This window comes from Mesoplodon densirostris, chromosome 16 (genome assembly GCF_025265405.1).
Source record: "Mesoplodon densirostris isolate mMesDen1 chromosome 16, mMesDen1 primary haplotype, whole genome shotgun sequence".
Lineage (NCBI taxonomy): Eukaryota > Metazoa > Chordata > Mammalia > Artiodactyla > Ziphiidae > Mesoplodon > Mesoplodon densirostris.
The window spans coordinates 21,547,754-21,560,801 of record NC_082676.1 but is presented as its reverse complement, the minus strand read 5'-3'; the positions used below and the strand labels follow the sequence as shown (position 1 = coordinate 21,560,801).

The 13,048-nt window shown below is 39.5% G+C and overlaps 1 protein-coding gene across 2 annotated transcripts in view; it reads left to right on the top strand.

Annotated features, from left to right (window-relative positions):
* The window catches only part of RALGAPB (Ral GTPase activating protein non-catalytic subunit beta), a 103,470-nt gene that overhangs the window by 70,014 nt on the left and 20,408 nt on the right, over positions 1 to 13,048 (top strand). For both annotated transcript variants that reach the window (XM_060120071.1, XM_060120069.1), the window contains exons 19-22: positions 3,053 to 3,240; positions 5,539 to 5,645; positions 7,245 to 7,397; positions 9,534 to 9,743. In XM_060120071.1, coding sequence (XP_059976054.1) covers positions 3,053 to 3,240; positions 5,539 to 5,645; positions 7,245 to 7,397; positions 9,534 to 9,743 — 658 coding nt within the window. The remainder of the gene's footprint in view (positions 1 to 3,052; positions 3,241 to 5,538; positions 5,646 to 7,244; positions 7,398 to 9,533; positions 9,744 to 13,048) is intronic.

Here is a 13,048-nt window from a genome sequence, read left to right as displayed (position 1 = left end):
AGGAGATAGTTACGGAATGCAGATCAGCTGGTTGGTGTTTTTTCCCTTGTTGTATAATATACATTAGGACTCTGGAAGACATTTTAGTGGCCCCTCTGCTTAGTCACCTTTAAGACTTATTTACCAAGTTATTCAGCCTCTAATTTTGGGATACTTTAACCCCCAAGTTTGCCCATTTCATTTTAATTGTTAAAAACTTGATGTTTACACTGAACTAAAATCTCTCCCACTTTAACTTCTACCCATTGGTTCTGATTCAGACTTTTAATAATGAAACCCTTTTTTCTGAGGAGTGGTGATATTCGAAGACAATGCTCATGTTCTTTCTGATTCATTTCTGCCAGTACCTTCAACTGTTTTTCATATGACAGGGATTTAGAGTACCTTTATCATCCTCGTCTTTTTCCTTTCAATGGCGCAGGTTTGGCTGTGTACCTCTTTAAAGGTCAATGACCTTTAAATTGTGGAATATTATATTTTCATTAAAGTGTACTTAGAGACTGCATTGGGTTTTTGAGAACCTGGTGATTTGTACTAAGTCAACTAAAATCTTAGAGGCTTTTTTTAACGCATTTACTTTTTGTCTTTCTCATCCTGTACTTATTTTTGGGGGGGGTATTTGGATGTAATATACAGAATTTTACATTTAAACTTGAAATTTCTTTATGTAAGATTTACCTCATTATTGTTAATCTTTTAAGATTCTTTTGGATCCCAACTCTTACTCTGACATACTAACTCTGCAGCTCAACTTTTGGTCAACTGCAGATTTATTTTATTTATTTATTATTTTCAAATTTATTTATTTATTATTTTTGGCTGTGTTCGGTCTTTGTTGCTGTGTGCGGGCTTTCTTTTAGTTGCGAGTGGGGGCTACTCTTCACTGTGGTGCGCAGGCTTCTCATTGCGGTGGCTTCTCTTGTTGCAGAGCACGGGCTCTAGGTGAGCGGGCTCAGTAGTTGTGGCTCGTGGGCTCTAGAGCACAGGCTCAGTAGTTGTGGCGCACGGGCTTAGTTGCTCCGCGGCATGTGGAATCTTCCTGGACCAGGGCTCGAACCCATGTCCCCTGCATTGGCAGGCGGATTCTTAGCCACTGTGTCACCAGGGAAGTCCCCAGCTGCAGATTTAATGAGCCTGCCCTGTGTGTCCTAATCAAAGATACTGATAAAAATATTGAACAGGGACTTCCCTGGTGGTCCAGTGGTTAAGACTCCGCTTCCACTGCAGGGGGCACAGGTTCTATCCCTGGTCTATTGGGGAAGATTCCGCGTGCCGCACGGTGTGGCCAAAAAAGTAAATTAATTAAATGGTTAGTTCTTGAAAAAAAATATATATATATATTGAACAGAGAAAGACTCACAAAGCACATGATAAGAGGTTTCCCTTCAGGTTCACAGAGGTTTTTAAATCTTGTCTGTAAGTTTATAATGATACACTGCCAAATACTTGCATGTCTTGATTTCAGAGATATTTCTCTGCCTTTCCAGTCTAGTAATCATCAAGAGGAGAAAATGAGGTTAGGCTGGTGTGACCTATACCCTTGCCAGCAACCTATCTGATAATGTCTTAGGATCTTGCATGGAACATAAGCTCACATGGTCCATATGCTTTGTGACAACCATCTCTGTCCCATATTAGAAAACCCACATTTTCCCATTACTCGTCTCTTGGTTTTTCATAAATCCTTAGGCCTGAACTCATCATGAAATTCTCCTGGTCCTTGAAATTCTTAGATAGTCCTCCTCCTAGGAGGAGAGAAAATGGAAGGAAAGTATCTGTTAAGCAGTGTTGCCTTCTATTAGAGAGATTTGGGTTCAAGCATTAGAATGAAAGAGAAAGGGAGAGGATTGCAATGATGTTGGGGAATACTAATTTTCAAATGAGTTACGAATGAAGGATCAGGTGATATTAGGACCACAAGATAAAATCTTTTAAGTTTTCTTAAGAAGATTCTGTCTGTGTTTCAGTTTCTTAATTATAAAATGGGAATAATAATGGTACCTATCTCATAGGGTTGTTATGATAACTAAATAAAATGTGTGAAGTGCTTAGACCCAGTGCCTGGCACATGGTAAGTGGTATATGTAAGTTATTACTATTATGCATTGAAGGTATGCAGAAATCTCTGTGGATATAAACATTTCAGAATGGTAAGACTTGATCAGTTGAATTCCAGTTTATAAAGCATTTTTTCTTATATATTCTCATTTAATAATTACAATGGTTCTGTGAGATGTAACTACTAGTGCATCAAGTTCCTTATCTGTAAAATGAAGATATCTATTCATGGCCACACAGTGAGAAGGCAGTAGGCCCTGGTTTCTGGTCTCTTGATGATCACTTATCTCTTCTGAGCCTGAGTTTCCGCGTCTGAAAAATTGAGGGGGCTTGGCTGATCTTTGGATCCTTTTCTAGGTCTAGAATGCTTTAGCATTATCCTGAAACCTGGAGCACACACATTTTTTAAAATATATCTTTAGGAGCTTCATGATTTGGAAGTATGATTAGTCACGTTCCCTGGGTAGCAAACTTCGAGAGAGAGAAATTTGCTTGCAGGAAGTTTATTGGAAAGTGCTCTCAGGATCAACCCTTATGAGGGAATGAAGGAAGTAGGATTGAGCAGAGGGAAGACATAAACTGTGATGCATTTGCAACAAAGAGCTCTGGAGCTGGACTGGCCCTTCAGGATTCTCTCATGTTGGGGCCAGGGGGCTGGGACTTTATACCCCTGTATTAACAGTTCATTGGATGAGAACTGTCCCAGGAGGAAGCTGTGATCTTGAGTAAAGTGGTTCTCATTGGCCTCTCCAGGACTCAGCTGAAAGCTATGGCCACCATCTCCCCGCATCTGAGGGACTGGGTCTTTCAATCTTGGAGAGGGAAATCTGGACAGCACACCACAGCATCCGCCACAGGGAGTAAATCTGACTCTCAAAGAGGAAGCGTGGCTGTGGTCAGATAAATCCAAAAGAACAGAAGGACAGATTGCTGCATGAGGTGAACTTAAGATTTCCCTTTGGGGATTAACTGTTATCTTTTGCATTCTCCGTAGTATTATGCAGTTGCTTGGCGCATTTCCTTCACCCAGTGGTCCTGCCTCTCCTTGTAGTCTGGTGAATGAGACCACTTTGATTAAATACTCCAGACTGCCAACCATAAACAAGCATAGTTTCCGGTACTTTGTCTTGGATAACAGTGTCATCCTGGCAATGCTGGAGCAACCTCTTGGAAATGAACAGAGTAAGTTTCAGCACTTTGGGCTTTTTCCACTGCTAAATCAACATGTTCATCAGTATTAGCAAACTGTTTCCAGGATCGGGGAAGGAAAGACTGCAAATTCTAAGTAATTTTGCATTTGTCAGAAAGCCTTCTAGCTGATGAGATAATAGCAACTAAAAAATAGAGGGTCAGAAAATGCAATATACATATTAAATAGAATCTTTTAGAGACTCTTTATTAGAAAAGAGCTCCATAATTTTATAAAAAGTTTACTTTAGTGGGATATTTCTGTTGTTTACTGTGTATAAAAATCAGTATTACTCTTCCGTTCTTCTTGAACTTTGGATCCTGCCCCTCTCCTTTCCCACCCTTCACTCCACATTGTTCTTTTTCAGTTATTGGTGCCACCCAAACAGGCTGGGAATTGGAGGAGTCATCTTTGCCTTCTCCTTCCTGTTACTCCCTTATGTAGTTGGTTTCCAAGTTTCTACCCCACTAGTGACTTTGGAATCTTCTTTTCTCTGCATTCCTCCCAGTACAGCCAAATGCAGGCCTTTATTATTTCTTACCTGGCTTATTGCTTCCTACCTGATCTGATTCTTCCTCCTTCCAGTTCCAAAATTTGTTACCGTTACCTCCATCCTACTTGCTGCCACCATTGCATTCATCCTCAACTGCAGATCTGACCATGCCAGTGCCCTCCTGAAAATTATTCAGTGATTTTCCATTGACATAACATGCACTGTTTTCTTCCCCTCTTTCCCCCAATTATAAACCATCTGCAACGCAGACTACTCAAAGTACATTTTTTTCTGATGGTAATTGGAATCAGCCAGTATGTAAAGGAAGCATGTTCTTAGAGAGACCCTTATTGCTGGGAAGGTAAAGGAAAGTGAAGGTTACAGAATCGTTGGGCATATAGGGAATCACCTAGCGTTCAGTTCCCGCATTTACAGGTTAAGAAACTGGGGCTCAGAGAGGGTATGTGACTTATCCAGGGTTACTTGAGAAGTGTATGCTATGACCAGGACTAGAGTCCAAATTTTCTGAACCTCATACTGTCTCTTTGTTATTGTTGCCCCACAGTGATAGGATTTCCTCAGTGATTAAAGACTTACCTTCTTACTTTTGCAGACGTGAAAAGGATCTTAGAGTCCCATGCAAATTCTGTTCAGTATATATAGGTAGGATCTCATAAATCCATAAAATGAAATGAGACGTTTCCCAGTAGTTCAGGGACGAGTGAATACCATCACAGGTTTCCTTCCTCTTGTGGTAAGATACAGTGACTTTAATATGAAGTGGATGGGGCCTTTAATCGTTGCCCAACTCCAGAAGCACTGGTCCCACGTCTTTCCTTCTTAAGGCACCTCATCCTTCTCTACCTTAGACCTGGGTGTTGCTTGACTTTCTTCCCTGGTTTGTGCCAGTTATTCATGATTCCTCCAGTTTCCCACTCCCAAGCCACCTGCTAAAGAGTCTATAAAAAATCCCAGTATCCTCTCCAGGTTTCCTGGCCTGAGGGGTAAATGTCAACCCTTTCAGATTTTTTAGGACTCCATTACTCTCATTCTAAGCAATTTCATTGCATTGGAATTCTACCAAAAATATAAACAATTGGGATTTTATTGAACTACAAGGATATTTTAATGGTTCATTGTAATAGTTATTAACAGAAGTAAGAGAGAGAAGTTTGAACAAGTTTGACTCCTACACCAGAGACAAAAGAAGGGAATAGGAAGAAGGATCTGGGTACTCAGGAAGTCCATCCTGAGTTCTTTACCTCCCTTCTTCCTGCCCCTGAACTTGTGTTGGGATGAAACAGTGCCTGCCTGTGGTGGGCCGTGGTGCACAAAGGCATGGGTGAATGTAACATCAGCACCGCAAGCACCCAGCCTGTCTTCTGCATTTAAGTCATTCCCAACACTGAAAATTAAGAGTATTTGCTAGGATAGTGTTACCCAAAAATGTGTATGTGTATTGCTGGAGGTATGTGAGATGATGTTGGTTGATACATCGGTGAACATTATTTTATGTATTTTTAAACATGTGTTTTTAAAATATATAATTAGCACACCAAAATTTATGGTTTTCCTTTTAAGGTAGAAATATATCATTTCCTTCAAAAATTTTAAGTTTAAATTTAAATAGTAATAGCGGTACCTGAATATGGCAGAATCCACAGAGATGGTTCACAAAGGATAAAAGTTAGGGAAGCACTGTGCTAGGGCTTTGATTATTAGAGGCTCTAAAATTGACAGTAGGTATATTTTATATGCTGTCAGAAATAAAAACTTTTCCACCAACATTTTATTCTAGATGATTTTTTCCCCTCTGTCACTGTGCTGGTCCGGGGAATGTCTGGAAGACTTGCTTGGGCACAACAACTTTGCCTTTTACCCAGAGGAGCAAAAGCAAATCAGAAGGTATCCATCAGAAGTTACAGGGAAGTGACTAGGAGTGAGTGTGTGTGTGCACGTGTTTGTGTGCATTGTGATTTAAAGGTTAAATAATACTACAACAAAAATCACCGATAAATATTTTTGATCCTAGCCAGATTCTCAGTGAGTTCACATCAGAATCATCTTAGGAGCCTAGAATTCCAGGTCCACTGAAATACTCTTTAAAGACGTCTTCAAGGCAGGTGTATTTTCAGAAAGCTTTCCGGGTGACTTTGACATCCACTTATGATTAAGAACTACTGTTCTGAACATTGTCCCAATTTTTTTCATGCAGTGTTTAATATAGTAAAATTTAGGTACATGCCATTATGAAAAAAATTTTGCCAGAGCCTTGATGTCTCTGGCAACAGTACTTAGTTTCAAATTGTTTCATATAACTGTATAATTGGTAATATGCTCTATAATTTTTTAATGTGCTGTATAATTTAATGAAATCTTTCTTTGGGGTGGCACAGTTTATTTTCTTTATAACAGTTGTAATTATGTGAATAAAATTTGCTTACGGGAGAAAGTTGGAAAATTCAGATAATGAAGAAATTTTAAATCACCTGTACTCTTACTCTCCAGAAGTAGATAGCCACTGTTAATATTTTAGTGGATTTCCTTCCAATCTTTTTGTTCCTTTCTGTACATAACACTTAAATAGAATTTTAGTCATTTTTGTATACTGCTCTTTTCACTTATCACACTGTAAGCTTTTACTTATGTTACTAAAAATTCTTTAAAACATAACTTAATAAAATTTTACCAGCATTTAAGAGAGACGCTCACAAAATTGGAGCAAATGCCTAAAACAATTGAATATTCCATATGTCTCTGTTAGATGAGATGTGTTTGCTGTGAGGAGCACACCCCTATTTGCTCCTGGTGGCGTCACGCCAGTCACATTCTGTCAGCAGCACTGTATAAGCCACTGAATGCCATTAAAGGCTGAGGAAGAAGGAGATCAGGAAAGGCACTAAAACTGTTTGATAGTTTAATATGTGCCATATATTTTTTTGTTTAATCCTTATGACAGTCTTGTGGTGGATTATTTCCATTTTTCAGGTGTGAAAATGGAAGTCACACAGCTAATATATATTAAAGCAGGGATTTGGCACCTTGAAGACCTAGATTCGGTGCCATATCTTTTCAATTAAGCCATGCTAAGGTTCTAATTATTGAACTCACTGTCTAGAGATGCCCAGTGGATGTAAACTTGTACCTTATTATATGGAATGATTTGAGAGCCCTTAGGGAAGAAGGACGTTTGAGTCTTAAGCTCTGAAATGCCTTACCTATTGGCTTACCACTGAATATGGAAGATTCAGGCCTGGTGCAGTGGAGGTCCGTAACCCATTTATCAGTCACAGAAATCTGTCATAAGTTGATGAACATTTTTATAAAAATAAAAGAGTACATTGGTTCCTTTACCATTAGCAGTAGTATTGGCAGATTCTTACTGAATTTCTGTGTTATGCAGTCCTAGGGAAACACAGGCATCTAAGAGACCAGGGTAATACATGTCATTTCAGATGGCACCCAAATGTAATAAACATAATGTTATTTGTTTTATTTTAACAGCTTTTTGTGCCTGAACCTCGTCCAGTTCCTAAAAATGATGTTGGATTTAGATATACTGTGAAACATCGACCATTTCCTGAAGAGGTGGACAAGATTCCTTTTGTGAAAGCAGATCTGAGCATTCCAGATTTGCATGAAATCGTTACTGAAGAAGTAAGATAAATTATTATGAGCTGTTGTTAAGAGAATGACTGTTAACATTCTTCAACAACTTCTGTGGTCAAGACACTGCCTTTCTTTGGTATTCCTGGAGGTGATTCATAAGATGACCTGGGTATTTGTCATCCAGGAGGTTACCATGTAGTAAGACAAATATAGATTGTGGCTGATTGAAAGGAACTGGACATATCTTATAGAGAGGTGGTACTGGGCTGCCTGGGCTGGTCTCTGGTTTCAATAGTGTTCTGATATGATCAGACCCTAGTGGAGGATATTTGGAGAAGGGAGCCTCATTCAGAGACAGTTATGGCAGTCTAGACAGGGGATGGGAAGGACTACCTCACTGATAGTGGAAGTTTCAATATACGGCATGTCTTATAGAGGTAGATCCAGACAGTCTTGGATTGACGAGGGAAGGAAAAGAGCCAAAGAACTTCAGATTTCAGGCTTGAGTGACAGAGATAACAGTGCCATTTATAGAAATACAGACATAAGAAGAGGACAGGTTTGGGAAAATGGGAAAAAGTTATTGCGTTGTAGATTAGATACTTAACTAGATTAAGTAATTGGTCGCTTAGGTCAAGAGAGATGAATTTTAAGAAATGGAAGGCAGGTATGTCAGGGCATGAGAGAATATAAGGTTAGGAATGGAGGCTGCCTGCAGTTTCCAATGCTAGAGAGATCAAGGAGAAGGAGCACTAAGAAGAGGCCCCTGGATTTTGTCATGAAATGTTGGTAACCTTTGAGAGCAAGTTCAAAGGAGTATTAAAGTGTAAGGGTCTGGGGAATGAATGGTTAAAAGAGGAAAAGGCAGTGAATGTAAACTACACTGTTGCTGTTAGCAGTAAAGGGAAGGGTACAGAGTGAAAAATAGTGTGAGGAAATAGCCTTAGCTAAGGAAAGGCAAGGCTGGTTTTTCTTTTTCTTTCTTTGTTTTTAATTCAAGAAGAATTAGAGGTGGAAAGGAGCCAGTGGAAAAGGGTCTGCACCTGCCAACACTGTAAGGTGGGCTGGGGAAATGATAAGTAACAGAGTAAAGCCCTGGAGGCAGTAGGGTCAAGAACCTGTGACTGAGTCTAGAAAAGGGACACTTCTGGTAAGACAGGAGAGGAGAGGGTCAGCGAAGGTTCAGAGACATTTAGAGGTGGAAAGGAGGAAAAGTGAAGCAGCTTATATAAGTTTTAATCTTAGTTCTTAGCAATGAAATAGGAAAGCAAAGATGATTCTTAAAATTGCCAGGCAGCCCAGCTAGGTTTAAGTAGCATCATCTGTAGTGAAGTTACTTAATGCACTCTGCTGACTTTCTTCAAAAGTCCTTGGTATCCAGAGGCATAAGTAAAAATTTTGAATGGTGTGGAGATTGGCTGGGTGAATAAGGAAGAATAAGGAACAACACAGCTATGTTATATGCTTAGAAGAGGGTATTAAGATGTCAGATTTGGGGATTTAGTTTTGGTTGGGAGGTAGATGAAGCCAGAAGGATGCTAATGGCTTGGGGAAATACGGGGAGGGGTTGTTTGCCTTTCAGTGATAGTACGGGGGAGTAGGGGTACGGGTGAGCTGTAGGAAAGGAATTTCAGGATTGTAGCTCTTGAAAGTCCAGCACATCTGAGGTACAAAGTGTGTTATGGATGGCCAGAGTTGTGAAGGTTGAGGAGGTTGTAGGAATATAAGCCAGACTGTTCACCAAAGAGGGTGGAATTTTAAATAGGATGGATCAGAAGGGAAGCAGAGGTAATTCCAAGAGTATAGCAACTAATGCATATGGTTGTGGAGTTCAAAACATGAGGGGATCACTGCAGGATGAAGAGGGACAGGGATCTGGCAGAGAGCAGCAGCTCTGCCCCCTTTCTTGCCAATGTGAAGGAAAGCAGAGACAGAGTGGTTTCACTTACAGCGAGGAGATGAAGGAGCAATTTTTGAGGTTGTAGGGACATGTTTTGGGTATTTGTTTTAACCTTGTAACGTATTTGCTTGATTGTATGCTCTTGGTTGTACTGAATTGAAGCTCAGTGTTGATCACTGAAAATTATCTTCATTTATTTTGTTGCTTTATTTTCATTTAAAACTCGATTAATTCTATTACTTTTATGATAATTCCAAAAAAATGAAATGTTCGGTTTATTTCAGTTAGAAGAGAGACATGAAAAATTAAGGAATGGCATGGCCCAGCAGATTGCTTATGAAATACACCTTGAACAACAAAGTGAGGAGAAATTGCAGAAGAGAAGTTTTCCTGATCCGATTACAGATTGTAAGCCCCCACCTCCTGCCCAGGAATTCCAAACAGCACGCCTTTTCCTTTCACACTTTGGATTTTTGTCCTTAGAAGCATTGAAGGTAATTTCTATAAACTTTTATGAGTAAATATATTCATAAATTAACATTCAGCTGCTGATAGCTAAAGCATTTTTATGAAAATAGAATTTTAAAAAAACAAAAACTGTTTAAAACCTTACCCTTCATACAAGGAAATGAAATTCCATGATGCTGTAGATTATAATATGAGCTCCAAGACAGTTTTCCCATGAATATATTTAGAGTTCTGTCTGAGGGGACTGCTTATAATATAATAATATATGCGCCTCTGAATTTTCCTAGGTAATGTAGGACTCATATCACACATATTAATGAAATCTATAGATAATTAGAAAAAAGAATGTTAAAACTCTTCCCCAGTAAACTTTATTACTGAAAGTATGGGCTACAATTTACTCTGCTCTTTTATGCCACTTTTAAAAAGGAACAAGTATAAGTACTTCTTATGTTGTGCAGTTCCTGAGATCAGACTGTCTAGGTTTATGTCCTGGCATCACTACTTGCCAGCTATGTGATCTTGGGCAAGTTGCCCAACTTTTCTGAGTCTTAGTTCCTCATCTATAAAATAGGGGTGGGCTTCCCTGGTGGTGCAGTGGTTAAGAATCCTCCTGCCAATGCAGGGGACACGGGTTCGAGCCCTGGTCTGGGAGGATCCCACATGCCGCAGAGCAACTAAGCCCTTGCGCCACAACTACTGGGCCTGCGTTCTAGAGCTCATGCACGGCAACTACTGAGCCTGCGAGCCACAGCTACTGAAGCCCGCACACCTAGAGCCCGTGCTCCGCAACAAGAGAAGCCACTGCAGTGAGAAGCCCGCGCACCGCAACAAAGAGTAGCCCCCGCTCGCCGCAACTAGAGAAAGCCCGCGCACAGCAACGAAGACCCAGTGCAGCCAAAAATAAATAAATAAAGAGATAAATAAAATAGGGGTGATAAGGGTATCCATCTCATTATGATCGTGTCAGGTGCTTCATGTAGTAGGTAGTACAAAGTCAACCAGCCTGTAAGGTAAATAATGTCATTATTCTTAATTCCATTAAAACAATTTTACAAGGAAAGTAATGGTATCTCTATTTCACAGATGTGGAAACAGGGCCTCAAAAATGTGAAATGGCTTCCCTGAATGAGGATTTAGAGTTTGTACTAAGGCCTGTTTGTTTTGAAAAGCACAACTGAAGATTGCCAGGCAAGAAGTTGCTTATTGCACAAGTTGCCCCCTGCCCTTACACGCCAACAGCTACTTGGTTAAAGGCCATTTAACTTTTAAGGAAAACAGGGGAACATTGCTGACTGAGTTTGGATTTCAGCATGTAGATGAAAAATATTTTATGTTGTAGAAAATTGAGTTAGTGGTGAAGAGTAAAAAGTAAAAAACTCTTAAAATGCAGAAGAAAACAACAGAAAGAGGAAAATAATGAGAAATACAGTGGTAAATATGGAAGGCCAGGAACAAAGATACAACCTACAAATGATTAGTGGTATTCCTAGTGGAGAAAATTGAACAAAGTAGAAGCAGTAAATTAAAATATACTAGAAGAAAATATTACATTCTGTGGACTGAAGGGAGACAAGAAGAGCCTTAACAGCCCTGTCTCTGAGATTGCAGTTTTCCTTTCATGTTATCTATTCTGCTTGAAATTTTTAAGCTTTCAAGGAAATAATTCTCATGCTTTCTCACCTGGTTCAGAACATAGGAAAAAGGGACTTCCTTGGTGGTCCAGTGGTTAAGACTCCGCACTCCCAATGCAGGGGGCCCAGGTTCGATCCCGGGAATTAGATCCCGCATGCCACAACTAAGAGCCCGCATGCCGCAACTAAGAGCCTGCATGCTGTGATGAAGATCCCGCGTGCTGCAACTAAGACCCAGCACGGCCAAATAAATATTAAAAAAAAAAAAAAAAAAACATAGGAAAAAGTCAGAAAGTAAACTGGTTTATTTTATGAATCTTAGCTTATCTCTAATAACTTAAACCGGACAGCACACACATACGAAAAAGCTATAAACCAATCTTTACTTATGAATATATGTGCAAAAGCGTTAAGGAGAATGCTAGTAAAACTGAATTCAGCAGGGTGTTAAACAAATTAACTTCTACAACCAAGCAAGGTTTATCCTAGGAACTCAAGGAGAGTCAGTTATTGGTAAATGTTAGTACAGTTATTAAGAAAATAATTTGATCCTATTTTAGCAGATCAGTCAATAAAACAGTCAGTATTCAATAGAATAATATTCAGTCTGATTTTTAAAACGTGAATAAACAAAAACCCAAAAACTTAGCCAGGGCCAGTAATGTAGATCTCAGTAAATGGCAGCCTGTTTAGGAAACAAGATGGAGAATGAGGAAACTAGAACCACCCTTTGTTAAAAATCAGAGGTAAGGGATATCTACCTTGGCCACTGTTTAACACAGAGTTTTTTAGTTAATGAAAAGTTATTTTAATTTTTATTTTATTTTTAATTAAAAAATATTTTTTTTGGCTGTGTTGGGTCTTCATTGCTGCACGTGGGCTTTCTCTAGTTGTGGCGAGCGGGGGCTACTCTTCATTGAGGTGCGTGGGTTTCTCATTGTGGTGGCTTCTCTTGTTGCGGAGCACGGGCTCTAGGCGCGTGGGCTTCAGTTGTTGCAGCACGTGGGCTCAGTAGTTGTGGTATGCGGGCCCTAGAGCATGCAGGCTTTAGTAGTTGAGGCACGTGGGCTCAGTAGTTGCAGTGAGTGGGCTTAGTTGCTCCATGGCATGTGGGGTCTTCCCGGACCAGGGATTGAACCCGTGTCCTCTGCATATGCAGGCGAATTCTTAATGACTGCACCACGAGGGAAGTCCCTATTTTAATTTTTAAATAACTATAGATTAACAAAGTTTTTTTAAAAATGTGAAGGGAGGTTCCCCCAGTGGGTAACATCTTACATAACTACAGTATAGTATCAAAACCAGGGAGGTCAGTGAAATATTAAAAGAAACTAAAAGGAAAAAAACCATTGGAAAGGAAAAGACAGTTCCCAGGTAATATGATTTCTAATTAGACAGCCATAAGAGAATCAATAGAATGTTTAAAGTAAATGAGAAGATCACTACACACAAAGTACAGATATTAATGACTGTGGCTCTAATATCCAGTTAGAAATATGATGCCAAAATACCTCAGTTACAACTGCGATATTGACAAAAGTTATTCTAAGAAAATGTATTAAAACACAGACCTAGAGGGAAAAACTTTAAAGTTACTAAGAGTTGAGAGATATAAAATATATGCATGTTATGTTCCTGAATCAGAAGATCATCCAGAAGAACAAGCTGATGAGATAGCTTATTTAAAAAGCAAAGAA